General features: G+C 36.9%; 1 protein-coding gene across 4 annotated transcripts in view; it reads left to right on the top strand.

Moving 5' to 3' along the window:
* The window catches only part of RGS7 (regulator of G protein signaling 7), a 470,656-nt gene that overhangs the window by 290,705 nt on the left and 153,313 nt on the right, over positions 1 to 26,638 (top strand). For all 4 annotated transcript variants that reach the window (XM_063082919.1, XM_063082918.1, XM_063082916.1 and 1 more), the window contains exon 4: positions 21,985 to 22,035. In XM_063082919.1, coding sequence (XP_062938989.1) covers positions 21,985 to 22,035 — 51 coding nt within the window. The remainder of the gene's footprint in view (positions 1 to 21,984; positions 22,036 to 26,638) is intronic.

Genomic DNA, 26,638 nt, shown 5'->3' with positions numbered 1-26,638 from the left:
ATTATATGCTGTATTAGTCCATTTTGTGTTGCTATAACAGAAATACCTGAGACTGGGTAATTTATAAAGAACAGGGTTTATTTGGCTTATGATTCTGGGACAGCTGCATCTGGCACAGGCCTCAGGCTGCTTCTCATGGTGGAAAGAGGCAGGCAGCCGGCGGGTACAGGCAGATCACATGGTGAGAGGAAGCAAGGGGTGGGGGAGGTGTCAGGGTCCTATCAACAACCAGCTCTCGTGGGAACTAATAGAGTGAGATCTCACTCAGGACCCCACCCCCCAGAGAGAGCATTAATCCATTCGTGAGGGATCCACCCCCATGACTCAGACAGTTTCCAGCACTGCCACATTGGGGATCAGATTCCCACATGAGTTTTGGTGGGGACAACCCATCCAAACTCTATCATATGCCAAGAAGGGAGATAAAATAGAATTATATGTAATGCTCAATTAAAACAATAGCAGGCAGTAAAAGAGAAGAAAAATAAATAACAAATGCAGTGAGTAGAAAAAGGATTTAAAGGTAGTAGATTTTCATCTGGATATATCAATAATCACATTCAACATGCCACGTTAAGATAGAGATTGTCAGATTGCATTAAAAAAATTAGACTCCAATATGCTGTGTACAAAACACTCACCTTAAATGTAAAGACTCAGGTAAATGCTGCATGGCAGAAAGAAAGATATTCTAGTCCCAGTTGTCTCCCTAAATTGATATCTGTTACAAAAATCACTTAAACTTTCTGGAGCTCATTTCTTTATTTGTCTCCGTATTGTTATGAGTTTTCATGTAAAGTTTTTGCTAAGGGATTTAAACCTGGCTTGGTATGATACAGAATCCGTCGTTTTTCATACACCATGATACCCCATCCTACCTCACACCCTGCAAATGATTTCCATCAATAGTCTTATGAGGTATGTTCTGTCAAATTCTTGGTAAACCATTTTTAGGAAAGCATTTTTCTAGTAACTTATAGAGCAAATAATAAATTAAGACACGGTTATGGACTAAACAAATGGCTTGACTAACTTACATACTAGGTCTTAAAATAATGTGAATTTGGCTTTTTGGTCGTTATCTTAGTGCGGTGCATGTCAGTGAATTCGGTAATTATGCAACTTGGAGAGACAACTAAAATGTGGGAAATCAGAACAAGTCAATGTCTTATTCTGATCTGACTTGATTCTTGTCACAGATATTATCTTTATTTTGGTCACTGGTTATAGAAAGAAAATATTTGTTTTTAAGAGGATAAATGTCTAACTGAAACTGTCCTGCATATATAATTGCTACTTCTTTAATTAGATTAATTTATTCAGTTGATGGTGATGGTACAATGTACAAAAATTTTAAGGAAATTAACATAAAAATGAAAGTTGACATTTTTTGGTACCATCAGTCAGTACGAGATCAATCGTTTAATCTAAAACTTAATCTAAGATGTAAACCTTCTGGGAAGCAAATTTAGCTCAAAGTGTGTGCTTTGGTGGTGTCTCTATGAAATCAGGCTATAATGGTCCATAGGTTAAAGGTTTTTATATTAGATTTTTAAATCATGCTAAGTTACTTTGAGGTAAATTGAATACACTTTACTTCTTTAGCAGCCAAGAAGAAAGGGTGAAATCTCTAACTCTGAGCATGAGAAGTTTTATTGAATGATTTCTGCATTATTATTATTATTTTCTATGCTGTAGCAGAACAATGCGTCTAGAAGGTACAGGTCAGATGAATATAATGAAACTTGAAATTTTAGGTAAAATAAAAATGAATCAATTTGACATCATTTCCATTAAAAATCTTGTCTTCCATGCGAGCTCTAGAGAGACTGCTTTTCTCCACACAGGGGTCTCATCTCTCAGTCTGGTCAAAACCCCTACCTATTCTTCAAGACCAGCTGAATTGCCTTTTCTAATCATCAGAGCCAGGAATGATTTATTTCTTCTCAATATTTTCATAGTTATTTCTACCCCTCTTAAGGAAACTTTTAACTGCAATTATTTATGAGGATGTTTTACTTCCCTCGTGTAATTATAAGCATCTTACTATCATAGCGCTTCCTGGAACGTAATAAATAGTCAAGAAATATTAATGAGTGAATGAAAGCAGTTTTCATGTTTGGGAAATGGCTATACAGTTACATGGCTGGCCCAGTTATTTCTGCAGTCTTAATCCTGTGACATCATTGGACCACCACCGAAATGACTACAGGTAGCTTGCTAAAGTTTAATTCTGTAGATACCTGTAGACAAGTAATATAGAGAACCCATCAGTCCAGTGGATTTAAAAGTGATGAAGTGCTATGTGAGCTGTTAATGCTTAAAATGTGACCTTTAGATAACATTGCATAAAAGGCTAATACCATAAATACATATAGATACTATCTAGACAATGCTACCTGATTGTTGGACAGACTCACATTTCATATACTGAGGGGTGGATGTGAACATAGGGTGTGCTGAAGGTGATTTCGGTTTTATAGGTCAGGTACTGTTGGAATGTCTACTGTGCATTTTAAGACTTAAGACATGACACATATAGAAAATAAAAGATTATGAAAGAAAAGAGAAATGATTTTCACAAAGAGAAGAAGTAAGGTGAAAACATAGGCTTGGTGATGTGAATCTGATATTTGACAGCTCAGACCTTTTTAGAAACAGTGTTTTAAAGTCTCGTATCTGTAGCCACCGTCACCACTATTTCTCAAGTGAATGCTCTGATTCTGATTCTGGAAACTGCTAGCGAGGTTACTTGAGAAGGACATTATCCTTGAAGCTCCTGCTCCTTGGAATTTTACTGAGAGTAGGATTTAGAAAGGTTAATGACATTATCAAGCTGAAAGGACTCTCAGGAGTGACGTTACCTTGTTTTGTCCCCTCCTGACATGACGTCTTTTCCTAACATGATACAGTAGACTCATTTTAATTATGTAGATGAACACAGAGGAGCTAGATGTAGGCAACGTCACTATATTCCACGTTTAGGGAACCACTTCTTAAATCTATTGACAAGGGTCATTTTCTTTTGCTGTGCATGCGTAGGGAGAGATGTATTTATTGAGCTGGATTTTCTCACGGCAGAGAGGAGGTGATGGTTGAGACTTCTGAGCTCTGGCATGGACAGGATGTCTCTTTCAGATTTCTACTGCAGCTTGTTTAAAATTGACTGTGACAACTCTACAGCTGTGGGCAGAGTGCACATCTTCTTATTTCTGTGCAACTGACCTGCAGGTCCTCATGAGCCCAATTTCATTTACCCCTAGACAAAGGGTCAGGACGGGGCACAGTGAGAGACTTGGGAAAGGGGGCTTAATCTTACCGATTATGTATAATTGAACACTTCATGAGTACTCAGTCACTTCCAGGAGACTTACTGTCACTTGAATAAAGTGTCATCGAAGTCCCTTTCCCTCCTCCTTTGCTTTTCTTGAATGGCATTCTGGCGCAGGAGGTCAGGTCACATGACATCATGCCTTTGAGGGCCTTGGACCTTTCCTTGGTTTCTCATCCTTGTCTTGTCCTCTGCTGTCACTGGCCTTCACTGAGGTGCCTTGTCCTGCCGTGTCTTTGGGCTAACTGCATCCCTTTGCCCTAACTGCATCCGCTGTGCAATTTTCCAGCACTGGTGCAGCTCATGGTCTGCTCTCTGGGTCTCTTCCACTCCCCAACTGTTGTCTGTAACTGTCTGCCTGCACCTGCAGATCCCTCAGTCCACACTGTAGAGAGCCCCCAGCAGGCTAGTTAATTCTTAATTTTCACCTGGCTTCCACCTCCAACACTCAAAGTTTGGGCCCCAGGAACTTTTGGGATCTGTCCTGCCTCTTGTAGATCCTCCTCCAGCAAATGTGTCCAGCTTCACTGCTGTTCCTGAGGCTGCCCCACATTGCTGCCTGCTGTTCCAAGAGGCTGGCCCCTGCCCTGGTGTCAAGAAGGAGATGACACTTATGTCCTTCTGCCTTTGGATCCCCAAACCTCTCTGGATTATTCTGGAAGGATGGGCACTGTCCTTCTGTGACAGTCCAACCAGTCCTTTCTGTGGAACATTGCAATACAAGAACTTAAAAAAATAAATAAATAAAACAAAATCCTTTTTTTTTTTTAAGACTAACCCAAATGGATTTCCTCTTCTGAGGAGCACATTCCCTCACCCTCTTTGAAAGACGTTTCTCTGCTTGACACAAACTTTCTTTATTTCACAAGGGTTTTGTATTTAGCTTTGTTCAAATAAAACACATATATTCCTGGTTAGAGGCCAGGACTGTAGAAGCCAGGACTGTGTGTGCTGATTGCACATGAGGTATGAAAGCTCTCTCATTAGACAGATTCACTGGGCACAGGGCCACACTTCTGGGGGGAAATCCGTGTGGGAAGAAAGGTGTGACAGCCTTTCTGATGAGAGAATCAAGCCTCTGATGGAGCTCGTCACCTCTTCCATGGGTGGCAGCTGCACATTCTCCCTGCTGGGACATCCTAGATGCTGAGATTCCCAAATGAGACCTACATTGATAGGATCAGCAGGAAACTGGTGCATTGGCTGGGAGAGACATTAACTTGAAAGTCACAAAACTACAAAGAGGCCTGTCTTGTGAATGTTCATTAATGTGTGCATTTTTGGAAGAGAAGTTAAGCTTTTGATCTATGGGTTTTAATTAAATTTCTGTCTCTTGGCCTCTAGGTAGAGAGAAAAGAATAAAATATCCTAAAATGCACTTTCATTTTTGGCATATTAAAAATGATTAGCAACGGATCCTTTGTGGGTAATGAACCTGTTGGGGAGACATCATCACAGAGCAGGGTTCTTAATGCATTTGGGACTTTGTCCTGGTGTGTTCAGGTTAGGAACTTGAAAGCATATGTTGCTAAATGTTTTTGCCTTATATGTTTAAACCGATGTGTATTTTGTCAGAAATATTAATCCATAAAAGGATCCCAATTCGTTGGCTCACAAGCACCTGGGCTGTGAACTGGTACCGTCAGCAGGTGTTCATTTGTAGCACCCAGAGCATCATCATTTCAGAGCAAAGTTCCCTTCAGGTACTTGAGCCCAGGTATAGTCAGACCATGTTCCTTAGTCTTGTCCTTCCAGGTGCCATCCCATATACCAGCTCATCAATTTAGCTCTTTGATATTGAACTTTCATCGGACCTATTCCTTCGGCATTCCACTTTGCCCTCCATTGATGACTGTCCTTCTAACACGTCTTCCACCATGCCTCTGGCAAGCTTGCTCAAGTATACAGGTGACAGAGGGGTCCACCTCCCATTTCTGGGTTTACAGTCACATGTCAGTCTGTCCCCAGCATGCCGGCCGATGCTGACAGGTTTTGACGCAGCAGTAACTGGCAAGATTGGAAAATGGGAACTCCCGTTGGAACTATAACCTCCAAGGAAATGGAGCAATTTCATAATTCAGATCAATGTAGATTCGTTCACCGTAGATACGGAAAGGACCTTCCATTTTGCTTTTGCTCTTTCTGTGAGACCTGTGTCTACTCCCAGATTTTCAAATCCAAAAGCCCCACTCTGCCCCTTCGTGTTGATTCATAGTCCTCAGTTGATCCGGGCTCTTGCTATCCAAGTGCCAGCAGTAGCAACCTCCCCCGGGAGCCAGGTAAAATGCAGACTCTCAAGCCCTAATCCAGGCTTACTGAGCCAGAATCTGCATTTTAACAGGATGTTAACAATGGGATTCGCATGCACATTAAAATTTGAGAAGCTCCTTCTAGGTGACATTCTGACACCTCCATCTTTCCCAAGGAGAAAAAGTAGAGTTCCACCTCAGGTGCTGAATCTTGCTCTATATAGAAAATTCTTTACAGGCTCAGTCTCTTTATAGATAATTCTTTTAGATTCCTGGCCTTAATGGATATGGTGCAAGGGCTGAACATTTGCCTACATGTGACAGATTGGTGCCTGAGGTGCAGGAGCAGGAAAGACAGAATTTTCCTCATTTTATGATCACTTCAAGAGTTTTGAATCTCCTCTTATTCTTTTCACGGGTTTTCTCACCCCCACACATTGGCCTACAGAGCCTTTGGCAGGTTAACCTTGAAATGCTTCTGCGTTCTCTGTGAGCTGGTGCCTGCACAGTGGGACGTTGCAGGTGGAAGTCTCAGAGCCCTAGTCACAGGTGCTTCCCAACCTCACCTGGGCTCTCAGGGTCTCTCAACAAGTCGTTTACAATTCTCTCAGCAGTGTCTCCCATGTCTCCTAGCAGCCCTTCCAACACCTCACCTCTTTCTGCAGATTCCAAGTGCCACCCATAGCTGTTTCAAAAGATTGTGATGCCTCCTGGGTGACAGGAAAAATTAAGGCGTAGACATACTAATTTCCTCACTTCTAAGCTGCTTTCACTTTCAAGTCATGTTCTTTCTTTCCATCTCTGAAAAGGGGTTTTGACTCTCTTCCTGCCTGAATCAACTCTCTTGTCCTTTGATTCTGACTCTGTCCTGCCTCTTCTAGCCCTTCCTTCTCTGCAATTCTCTCTCCTTATAGGCTCAACATATTCTACCCAACTGTTCAGAGAAGGCTCCCAAGCTTCCATGCTAAACCAGGATCCTTTGTTTTATTTATTTCGTTTTTTGGCGGCTGGCTGGTATGGGGAACCAAACCATTGACCTTGGTGTTACAAGCCTGTGCTCTAACCAGTTGAGCCAACCGGCCAGGCTGGATCCTTTGTTTTAATCTTTCATTGTTCCCTTTAATTTTCCTTCCCAGAACTTTCCACTTTATGTAATTATTTATGGGATTATTTGTATGATATTCTCTTCTTCACTAGATGGTAAGTGCCATGCTGTTTTCTAGGAAGTTTGATAAAGATATTTTTTAATATGAAAAAGATTTGAGGGCAAATTACAGTCAGGCCCCGAGGTGATGGAAGAAAATAAGGTAGAGAGGGATTCACCTTATACAGCAAAGTGGAACCCTCTTCCTAAGAGACTAGGAGAAAACAGGAGAGAAGAGATATAAAGACAGATAAATTTATACATCTGGAGGCAGTAAATCGATAGTGTTAATATTTGCTAACCTCCATTTTTTTAATGGAAGCAGAAGGCAAGGGACAGTTATAATTGAGACCACTTCAATATCAGATTGAGAATAAATGATGCAGTATACCACTGGGTTTTTTATTCCCATCTTTTAAATTTAAGGTTTAGAAATATTACATTCTGTGTTTACCCAAGGCAGGTGGAAGGTATTTACCAAAAGAAATGAAAATATATAAGGCACATACAGTAGAGCATGTACCTGAATGTTCATAGCAGTTTTATTTACAGCAGCCATAAATGGGAAACAGTCCACAGGTGTGTACACGAATTGTAGTATATTCATACAATGGAAGTGACTTGGCAATTAGAATGAGCTCTGATACAAGTAATAATGTGGATGAATATCAAAAACAGTATGTTGAGTCAAAGAAGCCAGATACAAAGAAGTATGTACTGTGATACTTCATTTTAAAAAGTTCTAGGACAGATAAGACTAACACATGATGATAGAAATCAGAATCCTAGTTTCCTCTGTCATGACATGGGATCGTGTCAGCGAGAGGGGATCAGGAGGGCATCTCAGTTATTACAATGAAGGAATAGAAGGTATAGAATGGGTGTATTAAGAAAGGTGAAAAAGGATCTTATAAAGGAATGAATCAAGATAAACCTATTAAATGGATTGTAGAAAATCTGATATGGCAAAATTATTGAAAGGGTTTTTAGTGAAAAAAAATGAAATAGAAAGAATAGACAAGGAATCATGGTGATATGATTTATGTCAAGAAAATAAAACAAAAATCAAGGACACTCGGACCATCTGCCACCTAGAAATTCTAACTTAAAAAGAATCTACAAAACAGGTAATAATTGTGTCTATAAAATATGTCTTGTTGAAATATAAGAACTTTCCAAAGTAGGTTATATAATTATGAGGATTTTAAAAAATCTATATCTAGCCTATATTGCAACTACTATCTTATATCATGGTAAGTTGTGAAATGAGAAAGTGGGAGAGATAGGTTGAGGAGCACTTATTTTTCCAAGATTCAAATAACAGAAATATAATGAAATATGTTCAAAAAAGAATAATTATAAATTACTTATTTTCATAATTACTTCATGGTATGGAAAATTGCTTTAATATTATTGTATAAATTTAGATGAACACTATGATAGAGAACGTTGTATAGTAAAAGACGTAGAACTAGGGTTTGACAGATGATTTTTTTCAGTATATAAAACAAATGTAAGAAGGTAGAACCGTAGAAAGAACATGGCAGGCTGAATAGAGACCTCAGAATCTAAAGATTGACATGGTTATGACTTCCCTGGGTTTTATTTTTGCTTTGTATCCCAGACTAGAAGCTGAAGTAGCCAGCAACCCAGAAACACTAATGGTTGCAGACCAAAAAAAAAAGCACCCTCCAATAGCCTGTGCTCTCAAAGCAAAGGACCAGAAAAAGGACCGCCTTGCAAGATATATAACTTTTATATAATAACTGCTATACTACAGCCAAACACCACAGAAAAATATTATAGTCCCAACCACAACCGCACTAGCCAAGGCCAGATGGGGAGCCTAGATTTCCATTCCTGTGCAGCTTTAATGATGTACCCTTATATTGGCACTGGGGTAGTCTCACAGGCCAAGTAGGGAGCTAGGAATTTCATTCCCACTGGTTGGTAATGAGGTCTCTTTACCCCATCCACATTGTCAGTGGAGACCATGAGAGGAGACTGGATATTCACACACACCTGGTAAGAACAAGCACTTTACTTCTCACTGGGTGTTGTCAGAAGAAACCTAGAGGAGAGTCAAGACTTCCACCATCAACCGGTGATAGCGAGGCCACCCCCACTGCAGAGTTAGATCTCTACCTTCACCTGGCAGTAGTAAACAGTGCTCCCCTCTTCTCCTGCAAGAGCGATATCATCAAAAGCCAACTAAAACAGAGGTTTATGCAAAATCCAGAATCTCATAATATAAAAAAAAAAAAGATGTCTGGGTTTCAATAAAGAATCACTCAATAGACCAAGAATCAGGAAGATCTCAAACTGAATTTTAAAAACACTGTCAATAGTTGCCAACACTGAGATGACGGAGATGTCAGATTATTTTACAAGTATGTTGAAGCATCTATGATAGAACTTATTCAATCTGCAATTATAAACATGCTTTAAACAAATAAAAAACTAGAAAGCATCAGAAAAGGAATAGAAATTCTCAGCAAGTACATAGAAGATATCAAGAAAAACCAAATAGAAACTTCATAACTGAAAAGTACAGTTATCAAAAGAAAATGCTCAATGGATTGGTTCAAAGAAATGAATGGAACAGTGTAAACAACTAAATCAGCAAAAGGAAAGATAGAACAATGGAAGGTATCTAACTGGAACAATAGAGAGAAAATAGACTAACATAAATGCACACAGCCTCTTGGACTTGTGGGATTATTACAAAAGATCTGATATTTGTATCCTTGGAATTCTGAAAGGATAGGAGAAAGATGGTGGGGGTGAAATAATCAATATCATTGAAAAAATAAAGTCTGAAAACTTCACAAGTGTAGTATAAGACATAAACCTACAGATTCAAGAAGCTGAGAGAACCCCAGACAGGATGAGTAAAGCAAATGAAATCCACACCAAGCCACATAATAATTAACCTTCTGAAAACTAAAGACAACAACAAAACAAAAATCTTGAAAGGAGTCAGAGAAAAATGACACCTTAACAAAAAGGAAACAGTGATTTAAATAACAGCATATTTTTCACTGAAAACTATGGGTGCCAGAAAAAAGTGGCACAACATTTTTCAAGTTGCTGAGGAAAAGTATTGTCAATTCGTCATTCTATGCCCAGCAAATATTTCCTTGAAAAAAAAGGGGGACGTCAAAACATTCCCAGATGAAAGAAAACTAAGATAATTTGTCACCAACTGACTAACTAACAGAAAGGCTAAAGGAAATTTTCCAAATAGAAAGGAAACAATAAAAGAAGAAAACTTGGAACATCAAGATAGAAAAAACATTGTAAGCAAACATGTGAATAAATAAAATAGACTTTTATCTTCTCTTGAGTTTTCTGAATTATGTTTGTTGAAAAATATAACAAATTCTAATGTGGTTCTAAATGTATGTACAGGAATTCGTTAAGAAATATTTTAAACCGAGGAGAGTAAAGGTACATGAAGGGATACAAGTTTTCTAAACTTCACTCAAATCGGTAAAATGATGATACTAGGAGGCTGTTATAAGTTATGTGAATATAATGTAAATTTGGCATCAACTCAAAAAAGCTACAAAGTGATACATTCAAAAGTACATAGATAAATCAAAATGGAATTGTAAAAAATGTTATTGCAATCCACAGGAAGACACAAAGTGAAAACAGAGACAAGAGAAATGAAGAAATAGAAAAAAATGGCAGACTCACGCTGTAACATATTAATAATTAAATACAAATTGCCTAGAACACCAAATAAAAGACAGAAATCATCTCTCAACTCCAGAACTAAGAAAAAGAGCAAAATAAACCCGGAGAAATCAGAAGTAAGGAAATAATAAAGAGCATAAATTAATGAATTTGAAACATAAAAAAAGTTAAAAATCAATGAAACAAAGAGCTGGCTCTTTTAAAAATCAATAAAGTTGACAAATCTGTAGCAAGACTGACGAAGAAGAAAGACAAAAATTACCATTTTTCAGGAATGAAACAGGGCAAATCACTACAAACTCTGCAGATATCCAAAGGATAAAAGAATACCACAAAATTCTCTACACACATAATTTGACAACTTAGACAAAGTGGATCAATTCCTCAAAAAACACAAACTACTGCAACTCACCCAATACAAAATAGATACTTTGGATAGTCTTATAACTATTAAGGAAATTAAATTTATAATTTAAAAATTTCTTTAAAAAAAATTTCCAGGTCTAGATGGTTTTACTGGACAATTCTACCAAATGTATAAAAAAAGAATTAACACCAGTTATACACAATCCGTTCCAGAAAACAGAAGAGGAGGAAACACAAAACCAGAAAAAGACATTATAAAAAAGAGCACTGTGAACCAATATCCTTAATAAATATAAGAAGTAAAAATCCTTACCAAAATATTAGCAAATATAATTTAGCAATTAAAAAAATAATTTTATATCATGACCAAATGGATTTATTTCAAGGATACGGTCTAGTCAAGTATTCTAAAGTTAGTCAGTGTAATACACCCGATTAACAGGATAAAAAAGAAAAACAACAGAGCAGAAAGACAACCTATGGAATGGGAAAAAATGTTTGCAAATTATACATCAACAAGGGATTAATATCCAGAATATGCAAAGAACTCAAACTACACAGTATAAAATATAATCATAATAATCCAATTAAAAAATGGGCAAAGGAGATAGTCATCTTTCAAAGGAAGACATACAGATAGCCAACAGGTACATGAAAAAATACTCAGCATCAGTAGACATCAGAGACATGCAAATCAAAACCACATTGGGATATCATCTTACCCCAGTTAGACTGGCTGTTATTAAAAAGACCGAGAATAACAAATGCTGGCGAGGATGCAGGGAAAAGGGAACCTTCCTACACTGTTGGTGAGACTGTAAATTAGCACAGCCATTATGGAAAACAGTATGGAGGTTCCTCAGAGAACTACAGATAGAACTTACCAGATGATCCAGCAATCCCTCTACTGGGTACATATCCAAAGGAATGGAAATCATCATGTCGAAGGAATACCTGCACTCCCGTGTTTATTGCAGCTCTATCATCAACAGGTGACTGGATAAGGAAAATGTGGTACCTGTACACAGTGGAATAGTACTCTGCCATAAAAAAGAATGCAATTCAGCCCTTTGCAGCAACATGGATGAGTGTGGATAAAACTATGCTAAGTGAAAGAAGCCAGACAAAGAAACAGAAATACTGCATGTTCTCACTCTTAACTGGGTGCTCAGAAAGGAGAAAGAAAGGAAGGAAAGAAAAAGAGAGAGAGAGATATCACAACAATAGGTTGAACTTTCAGAAGGAGAGAACAAACCTAAGGATACTAGAGATGGGGGGCAGGAAAAATGGATAAAGTGGACTTTACCAAAATTAAAAACTTTTTTTCCTGCATAAGAACCCAGTTAAGAGGGTGAAAAGACAAGCTACAGAGGGAAAGAAAATATTTGTAAACCACGTATTCAACAAAGGACTAAGATGCATAATATGCAAAGAACTCTGAAAAACCGACCATGAAAAAAAAGTAGATCATGGACAGAAGAGCTGAAGAGACATTGCACAGGAGAGGATACACCTACATCAAAAAAGCATATGAAAACCTGTTCAGCATCATTAGCCATCAGGCAGACGCAAATGGAAACCACAGTAAGATATCAACACGTACTACCAGAATGGTTAAGATGAAAAAAGTGACAACACCAAGTGCTGGAGTGGATGTAGAGAAACTGAGTCACTCATTCATCACCGGTGGGAACATAAAATGGCACCAGTACTATCGAAAATAGTTTGGCTGTTTCTTCAAACAAACATGGAACTACCATATGACGCAGCAATTGTACTCCCAGGCATTTATCCCAGAGAAATAAAGATTTATAGTCACACAAAAACCTGTACACAAATGTTTATGGCATCTTTATCCATAATAGCCCAACCTGACAAGCCAAACAGTCTTCAACAGGTGAACGATTAAACTCACTGTGGCATATCCCCATCACAGAATAATATTTGGCAATAAAAATAAATGAATTATTGATATGTGCAACGACCTGGATAAGTCTCCCAAGAATTATGCTGAGTGAAAAAATAAAAGGCCAATCCCAAAAATATGCGCACTGTATGACTCCATTTGCATAACATTCTTGAAATGACAAAATTATAGGAATAAAGAATAGATTAGTGGTTGCCAGGGGTTAAGGACAAGTGGGTGCATGTAACTATAAATGAGCCTCATGACAGGTCCTTGTGGTGTTGGAAATGTTTTGTATCTTCATGATATCAATGCCAGTGTCCTGCTGGTGATGTTGTACTATAATTTTAAAAACTGTTACCCTTTTGCAGAAACTATGTAAAGGATACATGGGATCTCTGTATTACTACTTGCAACTGCATGTGAATATATGACACTCTAAAAATAAAAAGTTTGATTAAAAAATAAAATTAGCAAAAGAGTAGTTGTGGACCACATGTAACTACTTTTTTACTCTGAATATTTTAACTTTTTGACCAAATGTGAGTAAATAGAAGTTCACAATTATAAATATCATTTATAATAGGACACACTTTTTATTTACATAATGCTATTCTTGTTGATTAAAATAGAGAGTTTCTAGTTTAAAAGGTACTGTAAAAATCTTTATTTTTAATTGTAATGAGCAATTATTATTAAAATTTTCTGTTTACATGGTTTCTTTATTCCAAAGAAATCAAAGTATTCTAAATTTTTTAGTATTGGAAGTATAAAGTTTATTTAGGTAGCAATGACACCTAAAGAATCCCATTATTAATTCAAAATACAGAAAGACTCATTGCGTTAAGGAAGTATAAAGTTTATTTAGGTAGCAATGACACCTAAAGAATCCCATTATTAATTCAAAATACAGAAAGACTCATTGTGTTAAGGAAGTATGATAATTTGTGTTTGGTCTTTGAAAAATTCAGTTCAAATCCTGGCTACTAGTTCTTGAGTCTGCACCAGGTTCTGTGCTCTGAACCTCTAAACCATGAAAAAAAGAATGCAGTGCTGGTCCTCCAGGAGTTTACAGTCTAGTGGTGCGTGGACAGACAATACTGAATCCCAGGGGAAGGATCTTTAATTTTGTGCGGGACAGAAAGTGAGAGAGGCAATACCCAGATGACTTCCAGGGGAAATTGACACTTGGACTGTGTCTCAAATGAAGAAAGTTATTCCAACCAAAATAAGCAGTGTTTGTAAATGCGCAGAAGTGGGAAGCATCGTGCTATGGTTAAAGAACTTCAAGTTCATGCTTTTGTTTTAAGTTATAAAACCCTGAAAGATAGAAAGTCGTTAAAAGAGCCTTGTCACCATGCAAATATTTCAGACTCTCTGAGGTGCTAATGAGTAGACATGGAAGACTTTTCATTGAGGGGAGGCGTACTTAAATATGCATTTTGGCTGGCTTATTCTTGTTTTGGTTCTGGGCATTTCATTTACTGCATTTCTGAGAATTCGATAATGAAAGCCTAGGTGGAAATTTTAATGGAAACGGATATGTGAAAATACTTAGCATATTATTGCAACAAAATTTCAATAGATGTTACATGCTCTTCCTATTGCAGCTGTAGACTTCACTAGAGGAAATTTTTTATTTATCAGCCAATAAACATTTTCTTCATCTCATACGTCCTTCACAGAGACAATTAGACACTTAAATATGGCCTATGTCTTGCTGAGAAAAGATGGGTTGCAGGCAAGAATGGTCTTCTAGTCTTTTCTTTATGCCCAGCAGCAAGCATACAAAATCGATTCATTGATTAATCAATCATTTATTCTTAATATGTCCCAATTTATTGGCTGACTCAAAGTTCATATTGATTTCTGCACATTTTACACTTTTATTTATGATTTTGTTTCCTGAGTCTAAAGAAGCATGGAATTAAAAAATAAAGAAATAAAATGGTCCTTTAAAAGGGATCAGTATTACCATCCTGAGGAAACACTGCAGACTTATTCTTCTCTTGATTTCTTACAATGCCCTTGTTTTGCAATAAAGTTTACATGAAGGAAACCAATTTTTCTTTCCTTCACCAAATCTACAGCCTTTCTCACACTCACTCTCACCGTCCCCCTGAAGTGGTGTTTATCATGACACAATTTGGGAAAATCTTCTCTGGTTGATTAATAATCATCTTGAGCTCTGGGAGAGGACAGGAAACAATCCTTAGGGTCATCTCGATTGTCTTTTATCCCCTCATTGTTGTCGTCTTTGCTGCCTTGCTGTTTGTGCTGCCTATGTTTGTTTAAAGCTTCTTAGGCTTTCAAGAGACACCAAAATCCCAGCTTTGCTTTTATGGTTTCTGGAACTCACGCAACAAAGATTAAAAATCCAGTTAAATTCCCATGGTCGTGACAAATATCTGCTTAGGAAAAAACCCAGAAGCTCTGCCACCAAACTCTGATTTGTTTTTGTTGTAATTTGGCAGATGGTAGGAAATATATTTTTACCCTTTCTACCCTCAGAGCACACTAGTAGTAATTGCAATGAATATTGGGCTTCCAGCCCTTTAATTTGCAGATTCAGTTAAATCTGCAAAGCCCTTGTCTACGATTCTGCTTTCAGGACAAGGGTCATAGAACTCTGAAGAGCAGCAACCTGGAAAGAAAATATAATCAACCAGATAATTTGCTTTTGCCATCACATCTATGAATGCATTTAAATGACCTATAATGTACATTTTTAAAGTGTTATAAATCAAGCCTTACAATGTGTCTCACTTTTACTGAAAGGAATTATTTCTCTTTCTTTTGATATCCTGGGTGTTACAGCCATGAAAGATTGGAAGGTGTGCTTTAACATCATAAGTTTGATGCAGCCTCAAACTGTGATCAGGAGTTAATCTCAATTCTATGAAACTAAATAATCTTCTCTAAATACACCTGATATATGAAAATCCAGATATGAAAATACTCAATTAGATGTTATTAATTTTGGGAAATAAATTATTTACTGAGAAAGATATACACTCATAAAAACACATAATCACATACATTGCATTAGGTTCCTTTGAGTAGCTTTTTAGTGTACAGAAAGTGTGGCTTTATCACACATCCACAAATGTATTTATACTCTGCTTTTCAGTAATATAATAATTTCATAGAACAGTACACATTTATATTCATAACAAGGCAGACTGTTATATTCATTTGATTCAAAGTTTGACATTATACTTTTGAACTCCACCTCTCTTGTCTTTTCTGCTATTTTTCTGATGGAAATATAAAAGCTGAAGAAACTGGAAGGTAGCTATAGTTTATACCCATTGCTTTGTCTGCCAAACGCCCACGTTTCCTGGAAAATGCCTCTGTGCCTCCCACCAGCATGGCCGTGTTTGTGTCCCATGATCCTACCTTTCATGCCACCGTTGATTGCTACAGGAATGGGTCCCTCTCCCCAGTTGGAATTCTTCATCAGGAATTAGGAATTATGACTACAAGATTTCAGCCTCAAACTGCTTGCTGTCTTCAGTGGCAGAGATGAAAACCAAGGAACTGTGAGCCTTTGTGACCCATTTTGTGGATAGGAAAGAACAAAAGCCTGTTTTTTAGAGAAAAATGAAGGAACTTAAATTTTGTTGTTGTTGGATTAATCTGAGATATCAGCAATTTTTTATTCGAAAATGTCAATGCTCTCTAGCCAAAAACCACCATGAACACACCGATAGTTGAACAAGTCAAATTGGTTGTTTCTTGTAGAGAGAGAGAATGCACACTATGGGGAACCCTGGGTGTCTCAAAAACAGTGTTTTAGGAAGAATCTATTATAGGATTTGGACTTTGGCAGTGTTAAAGAGGATTTGAAGAAATGGGGTTTTGCTCTAGATTGCATGCTGTCAGGAAGTAGAGTCAGTTCTATGACTGGGTATCTTAATACGTTTTGTCTACAGGAGGGCAGATTAGACAAGGCTGAATATGGGAAGGGCAGAGAAGCAGCTGTCACTTGTTTTAGCCAGGATGGGGTACACTGGATATCTTATGGCTTGAACCATGCTCATGTTTTGTCTATGTTCAGACCTGTGTATGGAATAGTCTTATTTTTGTCTTGATCTATCATGGTCATAGAGTGCCCTTGTCGTTAATGTTCTAGGAAATTATTTACATTTAATAGGAAAACACCTAGACCTTCTCGCTGTGAGAGCCCAGCCAGCTCCTGGAAGCCAGGAGCTATTTTTTTCTTTTTCAGTCCCCACTTTTGGCCAAAGGCAGATAGAATCAGTACACAGGGCATTAATTGATGATAGCCAGATGTTCACTGTTGCTGAGATTTGTTGGATCAAGAGGTTGTTTCGGGAATATTCTGTGGTTGGACTGGGGTGAGTCTCCCCTGCTTCTTTGGTTTCAAGTTGCTTTATTGAATCCTCAGATGTGACAAGGGCTTTGTAGTCATGTGTAAGACTGGACAGAATATGTCACCAACAGGAACACAAGTAATCAAAAACAAGATGTTCTTAGATACTAGCAACTATTTATTTGAAAGTTTGAGGAAGGGTTCAGATCACCATTTTAGCTTCACAAAAGGGTAATATGCTGGCTTTAAAAATGACTTTATCTCTCAAACCTTAAAGAAATTCTGCAGTTTTTTTTAAATTAAACTGAGTTAAAATTGTTTTTGCATGAAGAATTTTTAAAAACTATGCCAATTAGAGATACACCGGGCTTCATAAAATGCTAGATGGGAATTAGTGTTCAAGTTGGTTTTTTCAGCAATTTGGGTCCTTTGTGCATAAAGTATACGTCCATAATATGGAGTCATACCTTCAAGAAACATTTAACCACGATCTATGTTGAGGCACTTTGAAGAGAATGGGCAAAATGTGGTGTAAAACATTGTTTCCTCCCTGGTAGGACTCACAGGAGACTAAATCTACTTCAGTCCACATTTTTTCAATACGAATTTAATACAAATCATTGTTGTAACATTTTGCTTGTATACAAATTCCTCATATATCATATTTACAAAGTTTACAATATTCTCCTTTTTAATGTATACTTAATATTTTTGTGAACCTCTAATTCAGGTTCAATGTGTTGACACTTGTACCTGACCTGTGCTCTGTGAGGGGACGTGGACTGTCATAGAAGTGACACTGGCTCAGGACAGAGCCTGGTCCACTCCTTGTCACTGTGCAGTGGGGCAGAGGTGAGGAAGTCCCTTTACCATTCAGGTCCACAGCTGGGGTGAGGAATAATATTGATTTCTAAATGTCTTTTATTTCTTTGCTTTCATTTTGGATTGGGTAGTGAAATGATAGACTTAGAAAAGGAAAATTATCACTGTGAACGGTGATTATGGAAGTTGAAAATTACATGGAGTAGCATATTCTTTGTAGGAGGGATGTTATCCTTTTGTGAACTCTCTTAGAATAGGATATGGGGAGGGGAATCTTACTATTCATTCATCCATTCTACCAACGTTTACTGATCACCTTTCACATGTCAGGCACTTGTCTAGGTGTTGGGACCCAAGATGACTAATACACACTCTCTGCCTTCAAAGAACTCATGGTGCAAAGGGGAAGACAGAGAAAGATAAAGACAGGATGATTAAATCATTGATACATGAAATGCATTGTGAGGATATGAATAGAACATGGAGGAGAAAACACTTTACCTAGAAAGGTGGAGTGGCGGTGGACAGAGTAGGCTTCCTGGAGCAGGTAGTGTCTAAACTGAACTTGATGGAGTCACTTGGTATTAGCCACAGAAGAAAATGTGGACATGCAGTAGCATTTGCAAAGTCATGGATGAAAGAAACAATATTGCATGTGGAGAACTATAAGCAGCCTGGTAAGGAAGAATTTTGCATGGTTGTTTTTGCTTGCTTTCATTTCAAATCATATATTGCTGGGATTACACAATAATAAAACCTCTTCTGCCTCTGCTAAGTAAAGAGAGCATGGAACTTTGCAACTCTAAAAGTGATATATACCTCCAAGAACTCAAAACGGGGGTATGGATGCTGACTGGGGCTAAGCTTTTCATAGGGCGTAGACAAAGTGGTGTTTCAAAAAACTCTGCATGTTATTTTCAGGTCTCCAGAATAAAGATAAATAGAAATATTCTGGACATATATATTTATACATAAAAAATGCAGCAGGCCTGTTCATCTATGCATTAAACACAAAGCTGGGAAATGGCTGCAAAGGTGGGATTCCTTCCTAAACCTCTCCTGGCCATCATGCTTGCATTAGTCTGTTCCTGTTGCTTACAGTGTCTGAGGCTGGGAAGTCCAAAGTCCAGAGGTCTCACATTGCAAGATGGTGGAAGCAGAGAGAGAGAGACAGACAGACTCCCCTCTCTTCTTTTAATGCCCTCAGTTCCACGTCCTTGACCACCATTTTTAATCCATTCACTACATCATGGTCCTACAATCCAATCACCTCTTCAAAGCCCCACCTTTCAATGACCATAATAGGATCTCCCACCTTCTTAACAGTTACAGTGGGGGCTAAGTTTCTGATACATAACACGTGGGGGACACTGTTCAAGCTTCAGTGACTTTGGGGGGGACATAATTCAATCCACTCAATGCTCCATTTTAAATTTGAATCATGCTTCTCAACTTGACTCTGTAATAGCACATTTCTCTTTCAATCTTCTGGTTCCATTGAGATTCTGGATGTTTTCCCTTTTTCTCTGTCTTAAGGAGTTAAGGTCTCACTGTCTTAGATGTAGAATAGATGAATATGTGACTTTAGGTATGCATTTAACAATAAAAATTTTATAATGTTTCAACTTAAAACCATAAATATGTTGGGATGACTGAGCAATAATAAAACCACTACAGCATCTTCTATGTGATGCTGACCAGTGGTCAAGTCCGATTACATAGATTTTCAGAGCTGAACTAATTCATAGGATCTTTTATTTCTGTTTTTCCATGAATGTTTTGAAGTACCCTCATACACCTGTGACAGAAATAGCAAAAACTAGGCTAGGTAAGAAAGTTTTTTATTCCTTGCATTAAATGTAATTTCAAATTAGGCCTCTGTATTTCCTATTGCTCAAGGAAAAAAAAGAATAGGGGAAAAAAGGAAGAGAACTTTTTTTAAAACTTGCTCTGAAAACATTTTTAAGTCATTTTCACAATTTAAAAAAATGTATAGTCCTGGAACCAATATTTGACTGTCTTCAAAAAATGGCTGCTCACGTATGTTCCCCGAATAGATACTCAATTGTGAAAAATGAGCAGGGTGTCTGGAGATAGTACTTAAGGTTTGGGTATCTGGGATCCTATACTGGTCAAGGAGAACTACATACGTATTTGAAAAACTGAATTCCCCTCTCCTTTTTTAAAAGAAAGACTGTGCCTCAAGATAATTTAGAATATAAGGGTGAGCGCGACATTGTGCTCTTCAGAGTGTACTTTCTTTCCTCCACTCAGAGCTGTTTTAGAGAAACTTCCTTTAAGATCTGGATGAATCTGTCTTCTCAAATGTACTTAAATCAATGGCAGCTGTAAAAGGAACAATTATGAAAAAGCACAAGTTAGATTCAACACTTGAAGTTATTTTTTAAATGCATGCATATTGAAATTGATGTTGGGTATGAGTCTTCCTATAACTTTTAGGACATGATCATCAAGTTTGATAATCAAGTTTATTTTGAAGTTAGTTTTAAACTATTTTAAATCAAGCAGCTAGAATTATTTCGCCATTGTTAATGTAATTAATTTGCCAGATTTCTGAAGTAGGTAGGTAGCAATTTCAGCCAGTCTCCAGGAGACGCTGAGATGGAATCTCAGTTCACCTTGGAATTTCATTCATATAGACATGAAATAGCTTACGATGTGTATGTAACAATTCACATGCATATTTTTTATGTTTTATGTTGAAATTTAATTATGCCAAAAACTAAATTTAAATAGAATTGAGCATCTCAAGCAAATCAACACCTTTTCCTGAATCTCCCATTTCTGCTCACATTTTCACTATTCTGTTATCTATGCTCCTGGGCTGGAAACGTTGATTTCTCTTTGAATCCCCCTACTTGCCACCCTCATGCCTAATTAATCACAAAGTCCTGAAATAAGTCTCTAATTTTGTTTTAAATCATTTGTACTATTTCAGAAACTTATTCCTGAATTCTGGATCACAACCAGCAGAAATGATGACTGCCCCGATTTCTTTCTGACTAGCCTAAGGCGTAATACATATGTTTCCTGTCAAATTCCTTACTCTTGCTTTGGTAATGTCATTCTCCTGCTCAAAAACATTGCATGTCTCTTTCTCTGCCTTTCTTATAAGGAAAAAAAAAAATGCAAATTCCATAGCCTGGAATTCAAGACCTGCTGAATGCACCATGAACTCTTTTATTATTACAAGTTACTATTATTTGCAGCACCTAGTGATATAGAGAGTTTGCAATAAATGGTTTCTATTGACTGTTTTTCACCTTTTAACTTTATATAGGCCTCTTCAGCAACTAAATTTCTTTTTTTCTTATCTCAAAATATATCCTTCAAAATTGAGATCAAACATTATGCTTTCTGCAAACCCTTCCTCATCACTTCTGTATGAAGTGAAAACATATTCACTCATGTTTTTTATTCTCCACATGTTATAAGCACTTGCTATGCTGCAAATAATCAAAAATGGATATCGTAGCCTGCTGTAAGGTACTTACTTACCTTGCATTCCAGTGAGACTTCATGGAATGTGCTGCAAACTCAATAAACAAAGGTGAAGGGAAAGGAAAGTTCTGTTGAGTCAGTGAATCTTGAGCATCTTGAAAATAGTGAAAGATATTTAAGTCAGAGTGAATAGTTCTATAAAAACACAGAGGCTTGAAACACAGAGCAGAGTTCAAAATCCAAAAACAAATTTGGCTTGACTTGAGAGTAGATAAAAAGATGGGGTGGAGACAACCAGAAATGAGACAGGGACCATTTTTAAAAGCACTGGTTATGCCAAGTTAAGAATTATGCCTGAAACATAGTTGGCACTCAATGAACATCTATTCAACGAGCGAATCACTTTATCTACTAATAGTATATTAATTCTTTATGTTTAAATATTTCACATTTAATGATTCACTGGTTTGTGCCTTGGTTCATTGAAGAAAACCTGTGTATTTACACTCTGTTGTCAGTACTCCATCTGTAGTAGGTCCTTAACCTGTTATTGTAACAATTAGAAATGTTCCTACTCATATGAGTACAAAGTGCAGAGTTCTTAAAGTTAATATGTACAAGCATAATGTTCATATCTATTTGTGTTTCTCTTTTTTCTTTTTCTAGGGTCAGACATTGTTCAATGGTTAATAAAGAACTTAACTATAGAAGATCCAGGTAAATAAATCATTTTCCCATTGCTAGAATTTTTGTGTGTGTGTCATTTTAAGAAATATGTTTTCTCAGGGCTATGTAATTTGGCAAGCAAACAAACTTCGTGAAAAATTATAATTAAATTTGAACTGTGCTTTTAGCATCTACACAAATTTTATGGTAGACAATGTATATTTAACTAAAATTTAGTTAAATTTTACAATTTTGTTAAAATTTTTACAATTTTATTACATATTTCATGTCCCATTTTATGTTAGTTGATTCAGGTGATTGGTGATTCTTAAAACAGATCAGCTGCATACATATCCATAAATAATTGCACATATATTAGGAAGTAATAAAATGTCCCTTTATGAGACACATAAAAGTAAATCTCATTAATTTATTAACTCCATTTATGAATGAAGTTGAAAATAATGTTATTTGCAATTCTCGTTTTTTTATCATATACATGTGTGTTTATATATGTTTTAACACTTATTTAAATCATGAACCTGTTCACTGTCATGGACATTGTATCTATTCTGCAGCAGAACACTAATTTCCAGAGTTAGGGAACAATTTCTGCCAGGTCACATTTGGCATTGCCTGGAACAAATTTCTGTATATGTGAGGTATTTAATGATTTTTTTAAAAATATCATGTAAGAGCCTTCACATGTGGCAAACAATTTATATCACTGAAACAAAAATAAGATGTACTAGCATATTGTTTAGAGAAGATGCTGAGAAAACAAAAAGAAATAGCTTGTGAACAACTGGGATTACAGTCACTGCTGATGACATGGTAGAGGTTGATACTGATATGCTGACTGGTGCAACACACCGTCCCACCAGGTAGAGAGGAATCTGGCATGGCTTTTCTCCTGCCTCTGGTGATTTCTACGTTAGGATGGTTTGGAATTAACAGCACATGCAGGTGCAAGGTTTTTATTTTTTCCTCATTTTGAACTGACTTTTGTAAAGATGGACCATCAGAAAATGCAGCTCAAATTCTGCACCTCCTGCTCATTTAGCACATAAGCTTTTAAAATACTTACCCTAGCATGATAAATGAAATTAAAACAATTAACTAAAGATGAAGCAGATATTGCCAGCATCATGTTATCACTTAGTGGAAAGAGGAGATAAATAAGAGGAAAGAAGCTGCCGTCTTAGAGTTCACATTTCAGCCTCACCTTAGTGGCATTCCTGGTTTTTATAAACTGTGATACCAGACAGGTGATTCGAGGGCTAAAAAGCACATTGGCACAGTCACAGATAACCAAGGAACTACTAATTTGTAAAGCATAGGATAGATCGAAGGTGAAATGGATTCAAAAGGTATTTTTTTTTGTAAGTTAAAGACGGAAGGTATACTTCAGTAATAGTCCGAGAAGCAGCAGAAATGTTTATAGATATAATAAGCTAGGAAGAAAATCATTATTTGTAATTTATAGGTAGAATCTCATTCTAGCTATAATGTGTATGAAAAACTGATTTTTTTTTTTGCTGTTCAACACTTTAAGGAAGGTGTAGGAAGAGATGAGCCATTCATATCCAGGAAGGAACACACATGTTCTTTAGTTATGTTTATGACAGACTGAAAAATTAGTTTTTAATTTATTGGTTGATTGCTTTGAATGAACTAATTCACCCTCTATAGAGTGCAAGTCTCTGTATGAGGTTTTAAGAAAAGTAGGAAGAACGGGTGATTGTCCTGAATATGTAACAGACCGTGCACACAGAAAATGAAACAACAATCTGGTAGCCCTTCTGATGCCAGTTAAATATGGCTAATAATGCAGCTGACATGACGAAAGCTACTTTGATGGCTGCATAGGTGAAATCAATCTTACTATTTTGGCACTGCTCATGAAGAAAGACTAAGTAGTTATTATATTGCTACATCTAATTTTAACCCTCTCATCTCCTTGAAGATGCTTTGAAATAAGAGAAATCCATTCCATGTCTAGTTTCTATCTTGTGTTCTAGCTGGTAGGTAAGTGCTTGAAGAACTCTACGGATCCTTTGAAGTTTTATTATTTATTTGTTTGTTTGTTTGTTTTTGTGGCTGACCGGTAGGGGGATCTGAACCCTTGATTGTTGCAACACTTGGTGTTGCCAACACTATGTTCCAACCAACTGAGCTAACTGGCAAGACCCACTTGAAGTTTTAAATGTCAGTAATTTCTTAAATATGGTTTGTGGCAAGTTGGAAGAGACTAATTCTGAGTATGAGAGTAGGTTCTGATGACCCATTTGAAGTCTGGAGAAGAGGGTTGTGTGAACTTCAGGGCCTTATCCAAGAATATGTGTATTTGTGCAATTTAGTGTTTAATATTCTATTCATAAGCACTGGATACCTTTTCATTTCTGTTTCAGCAATTCAGTGCACATTTGGCTGAATATTTTACTAGAGACTTTGGTACTATTAGACATTTAGTAAGATTGGTTTATTCTTTTAAAATGAAGCTGGATTCGAACTTTTAGTTAGAATGTAGGCTTATTTTTAGTGACGTTTACGTGCATCCATGTACATTTACATATGCATATGATACACATGGACGCATGTCATTAAAATATTTGTCTTTTACTTCTTGAGTCACTTTCATAATATATATTTTTCTAAGAAAAATCCATTTTTTCATTGATTTATTTGTATGCTCATTCATTCAACAAATATTTTGTGAATTCTTACTATGGGGATGCAGAGTGAGCATTTCTGCCTTTGGCTTCCAGGATATCACACTCTTTTCTTTCTTTTTCATTGGCCCTTTGGTTTGGTCTAGGTCCTGTGTGATGGCGCCTCCGTCTTCACTCTCCTGTTAGTCTATAAATGTTGGAATGCCCATGTTTCTGTCCTAGGGGCCTTTCTTTTTTTCCATCTCTACACTGTTGCTAAGTGACATATGCCAACTACTCCCAAATCCGCAGCTTCTGTGCTGACGACTCCATGGTATTCAATACTCATCTACCCAATTCCTAGCTGGCCTCTCCCCTGATGGCTCACACTCAACTCAACCAAAATGGAATCCAGATTTTCCCACCTCCCAAACCTGCTCCTTCCTGTATCCCCAGTTTCGTTATGGAGTTGTCTTCTGTCAAAGAACATGCTCTGTCCTTCTATCTGTTCAAATGTGATTTGTGGTCTTTGAGAAGTGCTTTAAAGTTTTCCTCATATAGGCTTTGCCCATTTCTTGCTATGCTATTCCTAGCTATTTTATTGTATGTTGCTGGTATATGGGCGTCTTCTCTTCTGTTGTTTATACTAACTGGCTACTGTTTGTGCATATGAAAATGGTGGATTTATTATTTATGCTAATTTTATATGTCACTACTTTGCTAAACTATCTTTTAAAAGAAATATATTAACTAGCTTATTGGGAAATTACAATATTTTGTCAGGATTGTATGTGGTGATTCAATTCCTGAGCCTTTGAATGTTTGACAGTATTTTTTGTTGCCTGTGTCTATGTTAACATCTTGGCTTGATATAGGGTAGATGAGATAATCTTTCCTCTTTAAAATATTGTAGTTACTGATTTATTGCTCTTGTACCTTCAATATTGTGACAAATTATGAAGAAAATTAACTTTCTTCATATGTGAGGGTACTTCAAAAAGTTCATGTAGGGCTGGCCCCGTGGCTCACTCGGGAGAGTGCGGCACTGGTAGCACCAAGGCCGCGGGTTCAGATCCTATATAGAGATGGCCGGTGCACTCACTGGCTGAGCGTGGTGCAGACCACACTGTGCCGAGGGTTGCGATCCCCTTACCAGTCAAAAAAAAAAAAAGTTCATGTAAAAATAGAATTAAAAGATAGTATGAGAACTGTATACTCATATATGTGTGTGCAGATAGGTAGGTAGGTAGATAGATACTACTTTTTAAACTGGTTTTTATTCTGCCTAGATGCCTATAATGTCTCTTCTTGAAATTCTCCATAAAAGCATCCCATTGCTAGGGGGTGATTCTTTTTTTTTTTTTTTTTTGTCTGTATTTATAATATTTGGTGAATGATGTATAAGTTCGTTGATGCAGGTATTTTTCAAATGAAGACATTTTTTTCTGTTCTATTATTTAAGCTTTACCTTTTTCATTTGTAAAATGCTTACAATAATAGTGTCAACGAAGCGCTTTCCTAAGTATTTGATAAGTTATGCATATAAAGCAGCTATTACTACATCTTTTACATAATATTTGCTCAGAAAATATTATCAACTGTAGTTAATTTTGCATTTGTGTTTATAGCAGTTCTAACTATTTGCCTGCTGGTTTGTTCTAATTTACTCTTTTGAAACAACATTTACTGGTGTGCGTCACACTATTCTGTATCCCAAATATCATTTTCTTCTTCTTTATTCTTTTCTTAGCTTTTTTTCCTCCTTCCCTATTCTCCATAAACTGATTAAATTTGTACACTGTAGCCTACATTCTAAGTTCTTCACTGGCCTTCAGCTCTTTACTGCTGCTGATAGAGAATATATCTGTTATCAAACATTTATATTTTAATCATCTTTCTTATTTTCTCTAGTTCTCTATTTGTTTCCACCTGCCATTTAGCAAGTTCTCTTCTAATCATAGTATATTGTTGTAAGTTATCTTTCCCCTCTTTTTCATTACATT

Source organism: Cynocephalus volans, chromosome 18 (genome assembly GCF_027409185.1).
Source record: "Cynocephalus volans isolate mCynVol1 chromosome 18, mCynVol1.pri, whole genome shotgun sequence".
Lineage (NCBI taxonomy): Eukaryota > Metazoa > Chordata > Mammalia > Dermoptera > Cynocephalidae > Cynocephalus > Cynocephalus volans.
The sequence above is the reverse complement of the archived record's forward strand: the minus strand, read 5'-3'. Positions and strand labels throughout refer to the sequence as shown.